This window comes from Ictidomys tridecemlineatus, chromosome 2 (genome assembly GCF_052094955.1).
Source record: "Ictidomys tridecemlineatus isolate mIctTri1 chromosome 2, mIctTri1.hap1, whole genome shotgun sequence".
NCBI classification, from domain to species: domain Eukaryota; kingdom Metazoa; phylum Chordata; class Mammalia; order Rodentia; family Sciuridae; genus Ictidomys; species Ictidomys tridecemlineatus.
In genome coordinates, this window is record NC_135478.1 from 1,378,063 (window position 1) to 1,397,665 (window position 19,603).

At 56.9% G+C, this 19,603-nt stretch overlaps 1 protein-coding gene across 3 annotated transcripts in view; it reads right to left on the reverse strand.

Annotated features, from left to right (window-relative positions):
- Ap3d1 (adaptor related protein complex 3 subunit delta 1) overlaps positions 1-19,603 on the reverse strand; it is a 38,608-nt gene that overhangs the window by 16,735 nt on the left and 2,270 nt on the right. The window contains exons 2-8 of one of the 3 annotated variants that reach the window (XM_005331992.4): positions 9,518-9,613; positions 8,724-8,804; positions 7,227-7,307; positions 4,959-5,066; positions 3,814-3,943; positions 159-298; positions 12-85 (exon numbers count right to left, since the gene is read on the reverse strand). In XM_005331992.4, the coding sequence (XP_005332049.1) occupies positions 12-85; positions 159-298; positions 3,814-3,943; positions 4,959-5,066; positions 7,227-7,307; positions 8,724-8,804; positions 9,518-9,613 (710 nt within the window). Of the gene's footprint in view, positions 1-11; positions 86-158; positions 299-3,813; positions 3,944-4,958; positions 5,067-7,226; positions 7,308-8,723; positions 8,805-9,517; positions 9,616-19,603 lie in introns of those variants that run through there. The other 2 variants (XM_013361465.3, XM_013361466.3) reach the window with 2 other exon arrangements.

A 19,603-nucleotide genomic window follows, 5' to 3' on the forward strand; every position in this document is an offset into this window, starting at 1 on the left:
GGGAGGCCTACCTGTGGATCAGGTTGGTGAGAGGCTCAATCAGCTTCTTGCCCAACCTTGGCTCCAAAGGGGTCAGGGCACCAAACTGCGGACAGAGGGGTGTGTCACTGCCAGCTCAAGTGGCCCCGAGGGCAAGAAGACACCCCGGGGGCACTTGCCAGCTTGATGATCTTGATGAGCACCCAGTTGTTGGTGGAGCAGGTCATCAGCTTGAAGAACAGGGGGGCCAGGGACAGGTAGTTCTTGGGGTTCCGTCGAGCCAGCTCACAGATGACGTTGACGGCCGCAGACTGGACCCCTGAGGACCAAGAGGGCGCCCACATCAACAGCATAGAGCATCCTGTCCTCAAGGGCCCATCCCGTCTACCAGAGTGTCCTGTCCACTGGGCTGTCCTGGCTAACGGGAACCCAGCGTCGCAAGGCTGGCGCTGGTCGCCTGAGGACCCGCTCGTGGACTGCACAGCACAGGACCAGCCAGCACTGCCACAGCGGACTGCAGTGTGGTGTGGACAACATGCACTTTGTGGGTCTGTGTGCTAAGGGGCCCCAGGAGCATGACACCCAATCCCCAGGTCTCGGTTCCCAAGGGCCACCCACCACAAAGGAGCCAGGGTTGCTGGAGGAACGGTGGGCGCCGTGAAGGTGGGACGAGCCTGGCAAGAGGCAGTGAGAGCAGGTGGCGCAGGGAACCAACTGCATGTCAGACGGGCACAGGAGCACAGAAGCTCCAGGGGCCTCGGTGACCATCTGGGTCAAGGCACGAGCAGTGACAACCAGGGACGACACACAGGGGAAGAAAGTGTCTGTGGGTCTGCCTGGTGCACAGGAACCGGAGAAGGGGCCAGGAGGGGAGCTGGTGGCCGGGGAGGGTCCCTCCCGCCAAGCCAACAGCCAGAGGCCAGAGAAGAAGCACAGAGCAGCCTCACAGTGCCACCCCCTGGCAGCCATGCGCTGGCGCGCACACAGCACAAGTCCCAGCCCCGTCTCCAGGCTGCTCCTCTCAGGGAGAGGGAAGGGCCAGGAAACGCCCCTGTGGGCACAGCATGGACCCAGAGGCTGGGGAAGCTGAGGGTGTGCAGGGCTGGCTGCCCACTGGTTAAAGTCCAAGAAAGTACTCGGCAGAGGGAAGCCCTGGCAATGCCACCGAGCCAGCAGCCAGAGCCCACGGAGCCCTGCGCAGGACACCCATGCAGGGCAGCCCAGAACAGTGCCTGCCATCATCCAGAGTCAAAGTCATGCGAGACAAGGACTGAGGGACTTGGCTCTCAAGGGGCCCCAAGGGTCATGAGACATAACAGCCCGTCCAGCCTTCTCCCGAGCTCCGGGTTCCCATACCTGAGACCCTGGTGGCCACGCTGTTGATCTCCAGGAGCCTGGGCCCGGCCCACAGAGACACCCCCGCGATTGGAGGCCAGGGGCTTGGAGCCCGATGACACCCGATCCCCAGATCTCAGTTCCCAAGGGCCATCCACCACAAAGGAGGGCGGCGGGGGGCGGAGCAGGGGAGTGCGGAGGCCTGGCAGGCTGGTGAGTCCCTGGCCACGCCTGCGCCGGGCCCAGAGCACCCTGCTCCAGGGCTCTGGGCCTCTGGCTGGGAACAGGGATGCCTTGGGGTGCTGAGGCCTGGCTGCACGGGCGTGTGCTAACAAAGGGTAGAACGTGAGGGGGTTGCGGGAGCCCCCAAATTTGTCGCTAGTCAGAGGTGTGGCTGGCATCAGGTGGCAGAAAGACTTGGGGGCAGGCCCCTCCTCTGCACAGGGTCCCTGAGCCTCCTCTGAGGCAGGTGCTAGAGCCAGGCCCAAGGAGCGAATCAGCACTTGGTGCATGGGACCAAGGGGCACTCCTGTTCCAACAGGCTTCACGATGAAGACGCTACTTTAAAGCCAGCCTCAGGGACAGCAAGGCCCTAAGCAGCTCAGTGAGACCCTATCTCTAAATAAAATACAAAATAGGGCTGCGATGTGGCTGAGTGCCCGAGTTGTGTCTGCTGAGAACTGAAAAATAAATATTAAAATTCTCCCTCCCTCTCTCTAAAAAAAAAAAAAAAATTTAAAAAAAAAGAGCAGAAGATCAGGGCTGGGTGTGGCTCAGTGGCAAGCACCTGCCTTGCACACACAAGGCCCTGGGTCCACCCTCAGCACCAGCACCACATAAAATAAACAGATAAATAAGTAAAATTAAAAAGTATTGTATCCTTCTGCAACTAAAACAAACAAAAACACAAAAAAGAAAAGAGCAGAAAAACAAAAAGAAAGAAAATGATGGACATGATGGCCACACCTGTCCACACAGCCACTTGGGAGACTGAGGCAGGAGGATGGCAAGTTCCAGGCCAACCTGGGCAACTTAGAGAGTCTCTCCAGATAATAGGGGCAGGGGACACAGCTCAGTGGTAAAGCACCCTGGGTTCAGTCCCCAATACCCCCCAAAATCACCCCTTCCTGCTTTCAAAATCATGGCCCAGGCTTCATGACCAAAGAGAAAGTCCTCAAGTTGTAGGTGGACACATCTTTATTTCACATTTATGTGGTGCTGAGGATGGAACCCATGCCCCATGCATGCTAGGCGAGCGCTCTGCCTCGGAGCCTCAGCCACAGCGCCAGAGAGAAAGTTCTGAGGGTTCACTGCTCCCACCCAGCTAGAACTCAGAGTGTGGCCCTAGCTCTGCCCTTTCCCTGGTGACAGGGACAGGAGCACAGAGGTGCTCCAGCGTCAGCATGCAGTGGGGTGGCCCAAGTCTTGCACTCCACCACGTGGCACACGCCCTGGACACTCCAGCGCAGCCTCTGGCCTCGGCTCTGGAGGAGGGAGGGAGGGACTGGACCTACCAGCCTTCAGCCCAGGGGGAGGCTCAGCTCAGCCCTCCTGCTCTGCCCCAAGGGATGGAAGTCTGTGCCAGGGGTGGGTGCTCCCACCGGAACCAGGCCCCGCCCTCTATGCCCAAGGCCAGGAGACGCCGCCTGAAAAAACACCCCTGACCTCCACACAACCTCTTCTGTTTCCTGAGTGTGCACCCTGAACCCCGGCCTCCCTTGGGACTGAGGCACTTGGTCACCTGTGACAGTCCCCAGTTCTGGGCCTGCTCTCAACTCCTCAGTGAGGCCCATCCAGCCTCTGCCTGGGACAGCCACCACTGGTGACCACCTCACTGTGGGACGCTGGATGCAGGCTGCCTGACTTGGCCCGCTGACCACACCCCACAGGGACGCCCTCAGGGCCTCAGGCACCTCCAGGCCCCCCCAATGTCTGGTGCCCTCTGATCCCCACACCACATGCTCTGATCCCCCAGCCAGACCCCCTTGGAGCCCTCCGGTGATGCTTGGCAGTAAAGGCCCTTGCCAGGGGTCCCTTGTCCCCATGCTCCACACCCCTGACCTCTACGTGTGGCCTCTGGGGGTTTAAGTACTCCAAAGACCTACAAGGGACCTCATAGGGTTCTAAATGACAGTTCAACACTGCATCCCTCAGTGGCCACACTGCAAATGCTGGCCACAAGGCCACCAGGTTGGAGGTGGCGCCCGGCAGGATACCAGGTTGCTCTGATAGGGTCATCGAGCTGCTCCCCACCCTTCCCGATCCCAGGAGCACCCCAAGCTCAACTGTACCCGCTGCCGGCTGAATGCAGTGGGCTTCCTGCCTGCCAGGCCAGGTTGGGCCTCAGGTGCTGTCTACTGTGTCCGGTGGCCGTCACAACACAGGGGACCAGGGGCTTCCACTAGGATCACCACCACACAAACCCACATGCTCCCATATAACATGCCCTCGCACATTCCTGGAGACCTGGCCAGCACCCAGGGACTGCAATGTACCCACCGGGGTCAGGGTCCTCCAGCTTCTCCTTCAGCCGAGGGAAGGCGGGGCGCAGAGACTCGGGGTACTTGAGGAACACCTTGTACATGATGAGCACCGCCTTCTTCCGGATGTACGGCTTGGTGTGTGACATCTGCAGAGAGAACCCAGGGTCGACACAAGCTCCCCCATCACCCACCCCGCCCTGCCCAGGGCCCTGTCCCTCACCCCGCGGGTGGCTCCCAGCACTCTAGTTCTGGGCCAGCCAGCTGTCTGGAGAGGCCCAGAAGTGATGTTTCCGGCCTTGTGGGCTCGGTGGCCTCCGTCATGACTGAGGCTCTGCCCTGGACAGGACAGCAGCACGGGCACACCCAGGTGCTACCAGAACCTGGCTTCATTCAGTTTTTATTTTTTCCTCTTTTTTGAAATGGCTCAAGTGACCCTCTTGCCCTTCTGCCCATGTAGTGGGGCTGCTGACACTGCCATCCTGCCTGGCAAGTCAGCCACTTATTTTTAAAACTTGGTTGACAACAGGCAGCCAGCTGGATCTGGCCCTGGGGCCACAGTGTGCTGACCCTGATCTAGGAGCCAAGACAGCCGTTAACAAGCTCTGAGACCCTCAGCCGACACCCACACTCTCTTGTGGTCAAGGCTGACCACATGACCTTCACCAGGTGGGAGGTGCCACTGTCCACACCCTGATGTGGAAAAGGGAGGAACAGGCCCCAGTGTGGCCAGTATGCAGAGGCTGCGCCCACAGGGCTTTGCTTCAAGGCTGTCTCGGTGCCGAGGAGAGCCACACCTGGACAGCACTGGGCAGAGAGGAGGCCTCACCACACTGCAGCTGGCCGGCACCGAGAAGGGCCAGGGCCGCACACACCTCAGGAAGAAAATAGGTGACCCACAGCCCTGACACACTGGACTCCCAGCTTCCTCCTGCCAGTAGGGTCGTTTTCAAGCTGAACTCAGAAATGCAGGGACTCAAGTGACCCCGAGCAGGTCCCTCCAGGGGTGACAGCAGCTGAGCTCCCATTTCATCCAGGCCACACGTGGACCACTTCACCTATTTCCTTGCGGCCAAGTTTTCTGGGTGGGACACCTTAACCCCAAGTTCCAGGCACCAAAACACGGGACAAAGGGAAGGGCTGGCAGGCGGGCTGGAAACTCACCAGTGTCATGATGTCATTTGCCAGGTCTCTGGCAAGATCTGGGGTGACAAAACAGGACAGGCCAGTCAGCGCAACTCCAGTGTCATACTGGCTGGGGCTGCTCAGGTCCTGAGAGGGGAGAGGAGCCACTTAGTGTGTCTGTGCAGCTCCGGGCGGAGGCCCTGCTCCAGGCCCTGCTCCAGGCCCTGGAGCCACAGCCCTGCCCCCAGAACTGCCAGGGGCAAGCCCGGCACCTGCTGGAGCTCTGGCCCAAGGCTGCACCCATCTTCCGGGAACAAGAATGGGGCAGGACACCAGGGAAGCCAAAGGCAGCTCCCAGGACCTCACTACGCCACACGCGCGGCTCCTCCACCCAGGGAGCTCTGGACACCACTCGCCTGCCCTGGGCTCCACCTGCTGAAGGGGCTGGGGCTCCAGGCCTGCATGTGCCGGGGGTGCACCGAGAGCCACCCTCCACGGTAGGGACACGTCACCAGCCCTGGCGCAGCCCTCGGGCCCCCAGGAGCCCAACTCCTAGAGCAGTTTCACTCATCAAAGAGCCACAGAGGGCACCAGACACTGAGGGGCCTACTGCAAGGGAGACCTGTCAGAGGGCACTTGAGCACCACTGGGCTCCGGTCCCGGCCCCAGAGCAGCAGCCCTCCTGGGCCTTGGGCCTTGGTCCCGGAGCTCTCAGAATCTGGGCTCAGTAAGCAGCAGGGGAGGGCTGGCTGCAGCTCAGAGGCAGAGCAATCGCCTCGTGTGCCAGGCCCTGGGCTCCGTCCTCAGCACCACATAAAATCAAGGTCCATGTCCATCTTCAACTAAAAGCACTAAAAAAGAACTGCAGGGGAGGTGATCCCTTGGGTCCCCTGAACCTGAGGGAGCTCTGTCTCTTTTCTTCACTTAAATAAAACCTACACTCAAAAAAAGAAGAAGAAGGAAAGGAGAGGAAAGAAAGGCACAGGGGCGGGGACATCCAGGACACGTTGGTGGTGCCAATCAGCAGATGGGCTGCCGCGGCATGGAAGCACTTCATCTGAGCCAGGACAGCACAGGGACAACATTGACTCCCTAAACAGTGAGGCCGGAGGGGCTGGGCTGGCTCAGTGGAGAGCACTTGCTGGCACCTCGATCCTCGGCACCACATGCAAATAAACAAACAACGAGATCCTGTTCCTCTACAACTAAAAGTATATTGAAAATTTAAAAAGAGAGGCCACAGGGGTCCCCGCACTGCAGGCCTGACCCACAGCCCAGCACGATTCCCGGTCAGGACGGAGCAGGGCAGGGGCGTGCTGAAGCACACAGAGCCCACCCCCTCTTTCTGCACCCCACCCCTTCCCCATCTGGCAACCACACCCTCTTCCTGGCAGAAAACCCCACCTGCCCAGGCCCCACGTGGGCACCTGACCCTGAAGTCCCTACAGGCCACACCTAGTAGCTCTGCCCTCGTCCATGGCGAGAGCTGGCTCCCTGCACCACGAGCTCAGTAGGACAATTCTGCTGGGACCTGCACCCCAGGCTGTGCCGTCAATAGCACCACACACTTGCCCCATGGTCCAGGGTACCCTGCAGGGGTGACAACACCTACAGGATCCGGCCCTTGCCCCGGTGAACATGAATCTGTAGCCTCTGATATCAGTCGGAGCTGGCGGGGCCAGCCCCACAGAGAGGGTGGCCTCCAAGGTGCTCACACCTGCAGCCACGTCAGGGCCAGAAGCACCAGGGCCGGGAGGAGCGTCTTCCCTGTGGTCTCAAGGCCATCCCAGAAAGGTAAGAATTCTGTAGAGACCTCACAAAACCTAAAAGGACCCAGGGGAGCCCGGCACAGCAGCCACACCTATCACCCACCAGCTCAGGAGGCCGAGACAGGATAATTGGACAATTGCAAGTCCAAAGCCAGCCTCAGCAACTTAGCGAGGCCCTAAGCACCTTAGTGAAACTCTGTCTCTAAATAAAAAATACAAGGGCTGGGTAATGGCTCAGTGTAGAGGTTCACACTCCTGAACCACCCAAAAACCAACATGAGAGAAAGCGCCCACTGGCAGGCCCGTAGGAGGGGAGCAGGGAAGGGCAGGTGCCACAAGGCCAGTCTCCAAGTGCACCCTGGGGCTGCCGGAGCTCGCTTCCAGCACCGAGCAGAGGAGACAAGACAGGGGTGTCCTGCCAGGCCCTGAGCGCCAGGTCTGCCGAGGCCAAACCTGCTCGCTGGAGGAGCCACCCCCTGGGCTTTCTCCGCGTCGCACAGGAGGCAGGAGGGCCAGCGTGGCCGGGGTGAGTGCCCACCTTGCGTATCTGGTTTGTGGTCAGCATGATAACATCTGTGCCTTCGTGAAAACACTGGGAAGCAGCAAGGTAGCCGATGCGCTGTGGGGTCAAGCGACAGCACGTCAGAGACACGAGGAAGCTCCTGGAGACTCCAGCCAGCAGCGTGTCCTCCATCCAGGTGCCGGGGGCTGGGGCGCGAGCGCCAGGCCACGCCAGGCCTCCACAGCTCAAGGAGACGCCCAGGTGGGGGGAGCTCCTGGTCTGGAAACACGTTCCTCTGCAGGCTGCCAGGCCCTGCCTGCGCTCTGAGTGCAATGGAGCCGCTGAGCCACGGGAGTGAGGCAGGAAGTCCTGGGTTTGCTGATGACCCAGGCCCCTCTTCAGCAGGCTGCAGAGGACGCCCAGGGTCACACTCACAAATGCAGACAATGCTTTAAATACACATGTATGGGCGACCACGTCAGCTTTGACAAACACGGTATTTCATTTCTCCATCCCAGTTCCTGGGGTGAGGGGATGCATGGCTCAGTGAGAGCGCTGGCTTAGCATGTGTGAAGCCCCAAGTTCCATCCCCAGGACCACAAGAGATATCAATCAATAAATTGGCTGGGTGTGGTGGCACACACCTGTGATCCCAGCCCCCTAGAAGGCCAAGGCAGGAGGGTCAGAAGTTCAAGGCTAGCCTGGGCTACTTAGTGATACCCTGTCTTCAAAATAAAAATTTCAAAAGGGACTGTGGATGTAGCTCAGCAGTAGAGCACCCTGGGTTCAATCCCCAGTTACGGGAAAAAAGAAGAAAATATCTAAGAGGCACACGGACAGGGTAATGGAGTGATCTTGAGACAAGGAGATTAACTGTTGATTTTTTCTAAGGGTCATAAATTTAACTTGTCATCTAAAATACATACTCAGTTCAGACTTAACAAAATCAACATTTTGTTGACATTATTTTAAATGAAAAGAAAATCTTTACATAGATGGTATTTAATAAATGAACAGCTTGGGGGGTGATGGTTGCATGGAGAAAGCCAGTGGAACAGACAGGTAGGTCATTATTAGTTTTGTTATTTTGGTCTTTTTTTTTCTTTTTGTTTTTGAAATATGTTTCCTTTAATCCATTAAAGTCCCAAGTTTTCAATTCTGCAAATGTGAGCAATACTCCAGTGTTATTCAAAGTCACCCTAAATGGTACATCTCTGCTCCGTTTGAGTTCTCACAGGTGTTCCACATCTGGACAACGGGACAAAATGGGTCAATAAATGCCCAAGGGTAGATTCGGGCTTGCTGCTGACGAGCAGTACCGTGGGACCCAGGCCCCCGCGCATGCCAAGCAAGGCCTCCCCCTGAGCTGCCCCTCAGCCCTGAGGATTTTTTTTAAGACAAGTAAACCCTCCAGGACCCATGCTCATCACCTGGGGTGCACGTGAGGCTGGGGTTTGGGAAGCTGACACTGCACCTGGCCCCGGGGGATACTGGTGTGGAGGATGCCCCCCGCCCACGCCCACCCGTACCCACCTTGAAGGTGAACTTGGAGGCGCTCATGACTTCGACGATGTTGAAGGCAGCCCAGCTGATGTCGTACCCTAACATTTGCAACTGTTAAGAAGGAGGCACGGGAACTCTTACTCACACGCCAAAGCAGGGACAAAGGGAGCCACCTTAACGGACGTGCGCTCCAGTCAGCTCAGCCACCAAGGGCACCCACACACACCCTAGGCTCCTGCACCGTCTGACACTCAGTATCCACAGGGACAGGTCAACAAGAGCTCTACAAGGCGACAAATGCCGGCAACTGAGACACGGAACTCCCACCCACGACACTGGGCTCCGGACAACAGCTGGGGTCCACAAGTGCCCTTCCTGGGGGCTGCTGGGACAAGCCCTCCCTACCTCTGAGGAGGAATCAGGCGGGAGGATGGGCACAGCCCCAGCTCACACCATGGGCAGCAACTGCAGCCAGGGAGGGAACCTGGCAGGTGCAGAGCCTGGGCTCCACCCGCTCGGCTCCAGGCCTTGCTGGAGGGCGGGCCTCCAGCACCCTGCCACCCCCAGCACCCCAGGCACGCCAGCTGTGTCATCATCACAGCCTGACCTGGAGTTGGCACCCTGGCAGATGGCAGCAGTGAGTGTGACAGGCGGATGGACTGCAGGCAGGCGTGCACGCACACACACACACACACACACACACACACACACACACACACACAGACATACGGGCAGCGGGTGGTGGACAGAGGTGGAATACACAGTGAGCCTGGCAGGAGGAGGCTGCAGGCCAAGGCTGGGCCCAGCCCTCGGGAGGCACTCACATAGGTCAGCTTGCAGACGGCATTGGCCTTTACCGCGATGTTGTCTTGCTTCAGCTCCTGCTTGATCTCATCAATGCACTGAGAGATGTATTTTGCCTAAAATGGAAAAAGAAAAAAACAGCCTAAGTTCAAACATCCACCGGAAACAGTCGACAATAACCAGGCTGGAAAGAAGCCAGACACAAAAAGGCCCAGTGTGCGATTCTACTGATGGGAAATGCCGGAACAGGTGGGTCCAGGGACAGGACGTGGACATCCAGAGGCTGCGGAGAGGATGGAGGTAACTGCTCACGAGGACACAGTCTCTTGTACGCATTGGGTGAGGGTGACAGAATGCCCTGGTGTCACATGATTCCAACACATGCGTGGACACGTTGGATGTGTCCACTCCCCAGTGGACGCAGGGCACCTGGGACTGTCGTGCCACCCAGGGGTTCCGCTGCTTTGTGCCTCCAGCCCTGGGCACAGGCTGCCAGCTCTGCCCTCCCACCATGCCCAAGAGGGCTCGGCCCAGCAGCACCGAGCGGCCAGGGTCAGGTGCCAGCCAGGATTGCTCCTGAGTGTGGCACGCCACAAGACGACCAGATGTCACCACGTCAGCCCGGGAGGAAACAGAGGTCACTTCAGGGTCTGGGGTGACTTCAACAGCCGGGGTTCAGGGGCCACGGGCCCCTGAGCACTGTGTCGAGCACTGTGTCGAGCACCAGCCCCTCACCCCGTTTGGTTGGGTGATGAGGGGACCGAGCGCTGCTGTACCTGCTGTATGCTGTCCTCCCATCCTCAGCTGGCGGGGCTCATGCTCCTTCCAACACCCCCAAGACTTGCCACCTCCCTGGGGCCAGGCCCTCGGGGTTGGGACAAGGAGCTCTGGTCCCAGTCCCCGTGCGGCCACCTCACCCCTCCAGGGCTGTTCTGTGGAGGCAGCCCCAGCACCTGCTGTTCGTCCTGTCACTGCAGGGCCACGCCCTGACCCAGGTAGGGACGGAGGGCCACTGCTATTCAGTGTCCTCTCTGCCACAGAATATCCTGAATATTTTATAATACAGACTTAGAACAATGGAACAAGCGACACCGTACACTGACAACATGCTTCCAATCACCAAATCCTGCTCAAGCGCTCCTGGGATCCTTGCCTGGCACGCAGATGCCCCTTTGTTGCATCTCAAAGGACCACAGCAGTTAATGGGCTGCTGAAGATCAACCCAGGGCCTCGAACATGTGAGGCAAGCGCTCTACTGCTGAGCCCCAACCCCAGTCCCTTTTCTTTTTTGTGTTTCATTTTGAGACAGGGTCTTGCTAAGTTGCTTCAGGCTCTTGCTAAATTGGGAACATCAAGAGTGGAGGTGCCTGCTGGGCGCGGTGGCACACACCTGCCATCCCAGTAGCTCAGGAGGCTGAGGCAGGAGGATCGCCAGTTCAAAGCCAGCCTCAGCAACAGCAAGTTGCTCAGCTACTCAGTGAGACTGTGCCTCTAAATAAAAAATACAAAACAGGGCTGGGGGTGGGGCTTAGTGGTCAAGGGCCCGAGTTCAATTCCTGGTACCACAGACAGACAAACAAACAAGTGGAGCTGCCAGGTGCAGTGGCCACACCTGTAAGCCCAGTGGCTGGGGAGGCTGAGGCAGGAGGTTCGAAAGTTCAAGACCAGCCTCAGCAATTCAGCAAAAGCCTGAAGCAACTTAGCAAGATCCTGTCTCAAAATAAAACAGAAAAAAGTAAAAAAAGGGACTGGGGTTGTGGCTCAGGGGTAAAGCACTCGCCTCACACATGCAAGGCCCTGGGTTCGATGCTCAGCACCACATGAAAAAAAATAATAATAAAGGTATTGTGTCCAACTAAAATAAAATATTTTTAAAAAAGAAAAAATTAAATAGAGCTAGGGATGTGGCTCAGTGGTAAGCACCCCTGGGTTCAATCCCTGGTACAACAATAAAAAGGTGGGGTGGGGATGTGGCTCCAGCTGTAGCGCGCTCGCCTGGCATGCACGGGGCGCTGGGCTCATCCTCAGCACCACATACAAATAAAATAAAGATGTTGTGTCCACTGAAAACTTAAAAATACATATTAAAAAATCTCTCTCAAAAAAAAAAAAAGGGGCAGCTGCTGCGGACAGCAGTAGTGACCGCCCACATGGCCAGCAACTCCAATCCCAGGTACCCCAAGACCACTGAAGACAGGGGTCCCAGCAAAACACCAGTTCACTAAGGTTCTCAGCGACACGCCTCCCGCTGCCAGGGCAGGAGGGCCTGTAATGTCCACTCCCAGCAACGCTTTCCCAGTATCCAGAAAATACCTCTGAACTACTCCAAATGAGGAGCAGGAGAGCCACCTGCACTCAAGGAGACCGGCAGCCGGGGAGAGCAGTGGCTGCAGGACAGGAAAGAGCCTGGAACCTCAGCAGAGAAGCAGGCAACAAGAAGCAGTCACGCAGACCCAGAAGCACAAAGATTCCGAAATAAAATCCACGCACGGGACAGGCAAGAGTGCAGCTTCGCGGCCGAGCGCTACGCTGGAAGGTGGGAGGCGCTGGGTGCCACCTCAGCACCAAAAACACAAAGCGACTCGTGACAGTGCTTAAATGCTTATATCAAAGCTACCTGGTGTCAAAACATGGACTGTGGTAAAAGGGTTCCAGGAACTTAACCAAGGCACTTCATACTGAGCCACATCCCCAGACCTTGTTTTTTCTTTTTTTTTGAGACAGAGCCTTGATAAGTAGCTGAGGCTGGCCTCAAACTTGCGATCCTCCTGCCTCAGCCTCCCAAGTCACCTTTGCCAGTGCCACTGTGTCCAGTTTATATAAGGCATTTGAGCATCCTTGGTTTTTTGGTATCCTGGGAGTCCTGAAAGCAAGCCCTCAAGGGTGCCAAGGGACGATCCTATGTTAACAATATAAACTAGCTGGATGCAGTGGCGCACACCTATAATTCAGTGGCTCAGGAGACTGAAGAAAGGGGGTTACAAGTTCAAAGCCTGCTTCAGCAATTTAGCAAAACCCTGTCTCAAAATAAAAAAATATACTGGGAATGTATCTCAGTAAGTAAGCAACCCAAGGTTCAGTCCCCAGTACAAAAAAAAAAAAAAAAAAAAAAAATGAACTAGAAACGTTTTGAGGTGTAAGGTATAAATGGCTACATACTGAAACACAAAAGCAATTCAAGATGCAGCCTGATGGGATTCCTCAACTGCCTGGGCTAGCTCCATGGAAAAACTCGCTCTTCCACCTGCCCATCAATCCACCTGACAATCAAGTGCAGCAGTCCAACGGCTCCTCTTTAGCTGTGGGAACTTATTTGGAACACAGGATGCACACTTCCTTTCCAGAGGAACCCCTCAGGGCAGCAGGCAAACTGGCTGTATCAAACCTCGCTGCACAGATGAAATTCCTTCTTAAAAATTTAGATTCTCACTGGTCACAGGTGGCTCAGGCCTGTCATGGAGGGGCTCAGGAGGCTGAGGCAGGAGGATCTCAAGTTCAAAGCCAGCCACAGAAATTTAATGAGTCCCTAAGCAACTTAGCAAGACCCTGTCTCAAAATAACTAAAAATGGGGGCTGGGGACATAGCTGAGCTGGTAGAGTTCTTGCCTAGCATGCACAAGGCCCTGGGTTCAATCCCCAACACCACCAAAAATAAATAAATTAATTTAAAACTTTAAAAAATAAATAAAAAGGGCTAGAGAAGTAGCTCAGTGGTAAAGTACCCCTGGCTCAATCCCTGCCACCAAAAATATAAACAAACCCGATTCCTGGGCCCGCCCTAGATGAATGAAATCCAGGCAGATTCCTGGGATAAAGCCAGAGAAGCTGTATTTCCCCAGTGTTGGCAGAGGGGCTCGAGGGCCACCTGCCGTCTGCACAGGATGTGTGCCTGGTGGCTCACCAGGCTCCTTGGCCCCAAGCAGGGACAGGGGGTGGTGCCACATGCCAGGTCCACGGAACCACCCCCGCCCACTGCCTCTAGCCTGGGCACTGCTTCTCTCTGTCCTCCTCCTCCTTTCTCCCTCTCTTTCTCTCTCCCTAAAAAATAAGTAAGTAAATAAATGAACTGGGTGCAGCCACATACCGCCTCTCAGCATGTGCGGCTCACGTAAGCAGCTCTGGGGACAAAAGATGAAGGCATGGAGAGGTGCCACCTGACGGTCCTTCCCTGAGGCTGGGAGGCACCTCATGTCTGCATCCACTGCAGGCCGGGGCAAAGCAGTGGGGCCTCAGCCCTGGTCAGGGTTTGGCTGGGGACAAAGGGGAGCAATCAGCAGGCCTCAATGACAACTCCGTGTACAGCAGCTGCACCACAGGCGACCCAGGGGCCACCTTGGTGTGCCTGACCCTCCTTCTGCCTGCCTCAGGCTCCCTGACAGGACAGAAGCGGGCCCAGAGCTCCAGAGCAAGTTCTCCGTTGGGCGACCCCATCCCCCGGGAACAGGCCGTGTCTGGGGACAGGGTGGTTCCCTGAGGGAGGCTGTGCCAGGAGGGTGCTGCTCAGCACGGGCCGTGCTCAGGACCCCACCATGAGCCCTAGCCTCAGTCGTGAGGAGACCCTGACTTAGGACAATGACTGACGTTACTAATAGAAAAAAAAAACAAGGGGCTGGGGATGTGGCTCAGCGGTAGCGCGCTCGCCTGGCGTGCTGGCCCGGGCTCGATCCTCAGCAGCACATACCAACAAAGATGTTGTGTCCGCAGAGAACTAAAAAATAAATATTAAAAAAAAATTCTCTCTCTCTGAAAAGAAAAAAAAAAAAAAACAAAGAAACCACTTAGTGCGGCGTGGTGGCCACCCTGTCATTCCAGCAACTCAGGAGGCTGAGGCAGGAGGATCACAAGTTCCTGGACAGCCTATGTAACTTATTGAGGCAAACAAGAAAGAAAGAAGGACTGGGGTACAGCTCAGTGATAGAGCACCCCAGTACCTGCTCCAAAGAAAGAAAGCTCAGCTCAAACATGCATTTTTATCCTTCTCTCAGGTATGAAAATGAACCTCAAGAAATAACCGCCAGGGCCAGCTGGGCGGGGGCCGGGCTCAGGAGCAGAGCGCTCGCCCAGCACGTGTGAGGCACTGCGTTTGATCCTCAGCACCACATAAAAGAAATACATAAAATAAAGGTCCATCAACAACTGAAAAAGATTTTTTAAGTAAAACAAAATAACAGTCAGTGTGTACTATGTACTTGCCCAAGCCAGACCAGTAGAGGACTTCTGGTCGGGTCCCATGGCAGCACCCTAGTGAGCGTCCCCAGCCGCGTCCTTGGGCCCCAGGAAGGGCGTTCTTGAGGCCCGGCTGCGGCCCAGGGCAGCACAGCACCTGCTTCTCCCTCCCTGAGCCCCAGTTTACAGCATCCTTGAAATATCACCCACCGAGTCCCTGCCTCCTGGGCAGGCAAGCACTTCCCCCAGGCCACTCCTTACTTGTACCTTGAGACGGCCTGGCTAAGCTGGGATGTGGCTAGGTTGCCAGGCTGCTTCAAACTCCCAGCCCTCCCCCTCAGCCTCCTGCGCACAGGGGCAACAGGCATGGTCCTCACCTGCTCACAGACCAAAGGAATGAATGTTCAAGGGAGCTGGGCGTCATCCACCAACTCAGGAGACCAAGGCAGGAGGACCACAAGTTCAAGGCCAGCCTCAGGAACTTAGCAAGACCCTATCTCAAAAAATAAAAGGGCTGGGAGTGTGGTCCAATGGTGCAGCTCTTCCCGAGCAGGTACAAAGCCCCAGGTTCCACAAACCAATAATAAAAAGAAAACAAATGTCTAAAAGCATCAGTGATATAGGTTTTGGAAATTCTTGTACCGCAGCGAAAATGTTTTCATACTGGGCCAGGACTGGGAAATCCAGAAATGGGAGTTTAAATGTCAGTTGACTGTGAGGCAAGTCCCAGGGGCCTTCACGCTCCTGCTCCCACAGCCCTGCTCACGGTCAGCCTCTGCCAGCCTCTGCCAGAAGCTGGTCGTGGTGGTGCTGAACCAAACTCGAGCGAGAGCACAGGCAAGGAGGGCCGCAAGCAAGCGTCAGGCTGCGCAGCCCCGAGGGCTCAGCCCCGGCCTGAGGGGCCTAGGGTGCTGGGAAGGAGGGACGGACGCTCCAGGCCAGAAGCTGGCACGGGGGAGCCGGAAAGTCCAGCCCAGGGCAGCGGGGCCCACCCAGGGCTTTGAAGGCAAGTACAGGGCAGGAGGGAGGAGGCCTGGGACACAGTCAGGATGCCCTGAGAGCATCTGACCAAAGGCCCCAAATAGGGACACAGGAGGAACAGAAGAGATGCTGCAGGTCAGCAAGGGAGTCAAGGGCACAGGGCGGGGCTCTGCTCTTCTTTCAAAGGACCAGGAAAGAGGGAGGACAGAAGACAGATGCACTCCTGCCATCCCTGTGGCTTGGGAAGCTGAGGCAGGAAGATCACAAATTCAAAGGCAGCCTCAGCAATAGCGAGGCCCTAAGCAACTCGGTGAGACTCTATCTCTAAATAGGGCCGGGGATGTGGCTCAGTGGTTGAGTGACCCTGAGTCCAATCCCCAGTAACCAGCCCCTCCCAAAAAAGAGAGAGGACAGAGGGATGGGGATAACAACTTTGCACTCCAAGTGTGGGGTGACCCAGGCTTCTGGGGGAAGGTGACAGCAAGATGGGTAAGTCCAGAACACCCGCTCTGAGCCGGAACTGAGATGGGGTGGGGGGGAGGCTATGGAGGGAGAGGATACCAGTGACCAGAGGACCACGCCAGAGCACGCTGAGTGTCAGCTGCAGCTCCCCACAGGAGCCCTGGCCACACGCAGCTCAAGAACTGTAACATGGGGGCAGAACTGACACAGGTGAGGAGCAGAGACACACAGGTCCCTTGGCCCAGGACCAGACAACATAGAACAGCTTCGGTGGGATCTTCAGGGTGGTGCGGGTCAGGTGGGTCCTTCTTCCGTCAACCCTGCCTGCTGCGTGTGTCTGTCCTGCAGGCTGATCAAGCCAGGCCCTCGCACATGCCAGGCAAGCGCTCCAGCACTGAGCCGCACCCAGCCTGCTCCTGTGTTTTAAAAAGATGGCGACTAGAACGCTTGAACCTGCTCACATGGTTAGCACCACTTCTACAGGACAGCACCGTTGGTGGGCAGTGGTGACACCAGATGCCCCACAGCAGCCATGGCCAGCTGGGGCCAGCAACACACACCCCCGTCCCCTTGACTCCTGGCCTGGGAGCTCTGGCGACCCGGAAGCGCAGTGATTCCCTCATCCTGACTGTGGTGCTGGAGCTCTGTGATCCCAGAGATGGCCTTCCTTGCCGTGTCCACCTGAGAGTCAGGCTGACGCACTCCGTCAGACGGTCACTGTAGATAAGAGCGGCTCTCACCTGCTCAGTGTCGACCCCGGAAGAGGCGCGGTGGATCCAGGTGTGGCAGGGCTAGTCCCCAGAGGCCCCTCAGCCCTTGGGTGGAGCTCCTCCTCCAGCACCAGGCCCAGGAGCACAGCATCTTCCCGGCTCTCTAACTCCGCCCACCCGTCTCCTCTCCTAAGGACCCTGTGGTGACCCTGGGCCCCAGATGACCAGGGTGACCCAGCTCAAGGTCCTTCGCTGATCCTATCTCGCATCCAGAGGCAATGTACCTACATGTCCAAGGATTAGCACGAGGCCCCTCTGGGGACAAGCATTCAGCTGACCACAGTCAGGTCACCTAGTGACCCAGGGCAGGGAAAGACCAATACTGTGGGGCCACGCTTCCAGGGCTACAGCACAGAAGCCAGGAGACAGAGGTGGCCCCACCTTCAAGACAGACAGGCAGCCCGACGCCTGGGGCCTCGGGGAAAGAGGCCCTGCCTGGAGGGCCAGGGCAAGGCAGAAGGGCCCAGTGGGTGAGCAGAGCCAGTCCCAGCCCAGGGCCGAACAACAGGCAGCACCTACACCAGGAGGCAGGTGGGCAAAAGGAGTCACGGCCTCAGGGAGGCTCAAGTCCCAGGCGAAGCAAAGAAGCTGGACAACAGAGACACCAAGAGGGCCTAGAGGTGGTGACAGGAGAGACCCAAGAGGGTGAGGGGCAGACGCGCAGGCTCAGGCACACCACAGGGCCACACCACGAGAACGGGTGTGCCCTCTACCCAGAGTGACAGTCGCTGGTAGCCCACTGGGGAGTAGGGCCAGTGGAGGTGAAGCAAAAGCTCCATCCAGGGCCCCGGCAGCAGCCCCAACATGGGCTGTCCATGCCTGGACTTGGCTGGGACAACTTCTCTGAAGGACGGGACAAAAGCATCCCCTGGGGCTGCACCTGTGGTCACAGGGAAATATGACAAGGCCAGGGCGGCCTTCCCAGGGCTGCTGTGCACTCAATCGCTGGCTGGAGCACAGTGGGCAGCACGGACTCCCGTACCCCAGGCACAGACAAGCCAGGGTCCAGCACCTCCCTCTGGGGCGGAGGCCTAGGAGATGCACCTGGGTGCCACCCAAAGGGGCTAGAGAAGAGACCACGCCCAGGCAGGGGAAGGTGCTGGAAGCCTGCAGGAGCCAGGCACCAGGCCACGGAGTGACAGGCACTGGCCCTGATCAATACACGCCCTCGCTGACCCGGGAGGACACTGGAGGAGCTGGTCCACCAGCCTGAGACTGTCAGGCAGAGCAAATGGCACTGCCTGACCCCACTAAGCTGCCCGTCAGAGGGGGGTTGCCAAGCCCGAGCGGCGGGTCTGCCTGCACACTGCAGCAAGCTGCAGGGCCGGAGGGCTGGCGGGCAGGAGCAGCAGACCTGCCCCAATCCCCAGCAATGCCCAGCTCTGCGTGGAACCCCGTGTCGCACACCCCAGACCACACAAGTGCTGCCCGGAGCAGCTGAGGGAGCCTAGAAGAGATGCTGCTCACCTGCAGGAGGTGCTGCCCGCCTGCCAGAGCCAACACCTACCACCAAAAGGAAGCTCTGTTGGGAAGACGCACACTGGGGGGAGGCACAGGCCCGGCGTCTTTGCTCAGGGGCAACAGCAACAGAAAAGCACCAGTGGAGGAGGAGGCCACGTTTTTTTTTGTTGTTGTTGTTAAGAATTTTTTTCACAAGGCTTTATTTTATTTATCTGTTTTTATGTGGAGCTGAGGATCAAACCCAGTGCCTCACACATGCTAGGTGAGCATTCTACCACTGAGCCCCAGTCTCAGCCGGAGGAAGCCACTTTTTAAAGGGGGAACTGGCACTGTGGCTGCCCAGGGCTGTGGCACCAGCATCTGTGAGCCCTGGAGGAATGCCCTTGAGACCATGAGGATGGACTTCTGAGGAACCAGGAGCCAGACTCCACAGGTCCTGCCAGGATCATCCAACACGTCAGCCAGTCAACAGAGGTACACAGAAACCTGGGACTCTGAGAACACCCGCCCAGCTGGGCCCTGCATCCTTTAAAAGCACATCCAGCCAGGCGCGAGGGCCACACCTGTAATCCTAGCAACTCAGAAGGCTGAAGCAGGAGGATCACAAGTTCAAAGCCAGCCTCAATTTAGCAAAGCCCTAAGCAACTAGGTGAGACCCTATCTCTTCATAAAATACAAAAAAGGGCTGAGGATGTGGCTCAGTGGTTGAATGCCTCTGGGTTCAACCCCTGGTAACTAAATCAATAAATAAAATCACATCCACCACCAGTGTCCCATTTGATGAGGACCCTGTCTGTGGAAAAGGCACTATCAGTTCCTACCAATCCTAAATGAAGAAACACGCCTCCAAACTGAGGGTCCAGCTGAGTGGTAAAGCGTGTGCTTTGTGTGTGCAAGACTTTGGGATTGACCCACAACATAGGGGCTGAAGGCTACTGGGGAAAGAAGGCACACCTCCCTCAAAACCAGGCCCGCGCCAGACACAGTGGCACACACCTGTAATCCCAAGGGCTGGGGAGGCTAAAATAGAAGGATCACAAGTTCAAAGCCAGCCTCAGGGCTGGACTGAAGCTCAGTGGTAGAGCGCTCGCCTAGCATGGATGAGGCACTGGGTTCAATCCTGAGCACCACATAAAAATAAACAAAATAAAGACATTCTATCCATCTACAATTACCCCCAAAAAATTATTAAATAAATAAAATAAAGGCATGCTATCAAACTACAAAAAAAAAAAAAAAAAAAAAAACAGCCTTATCAAAAAGCAA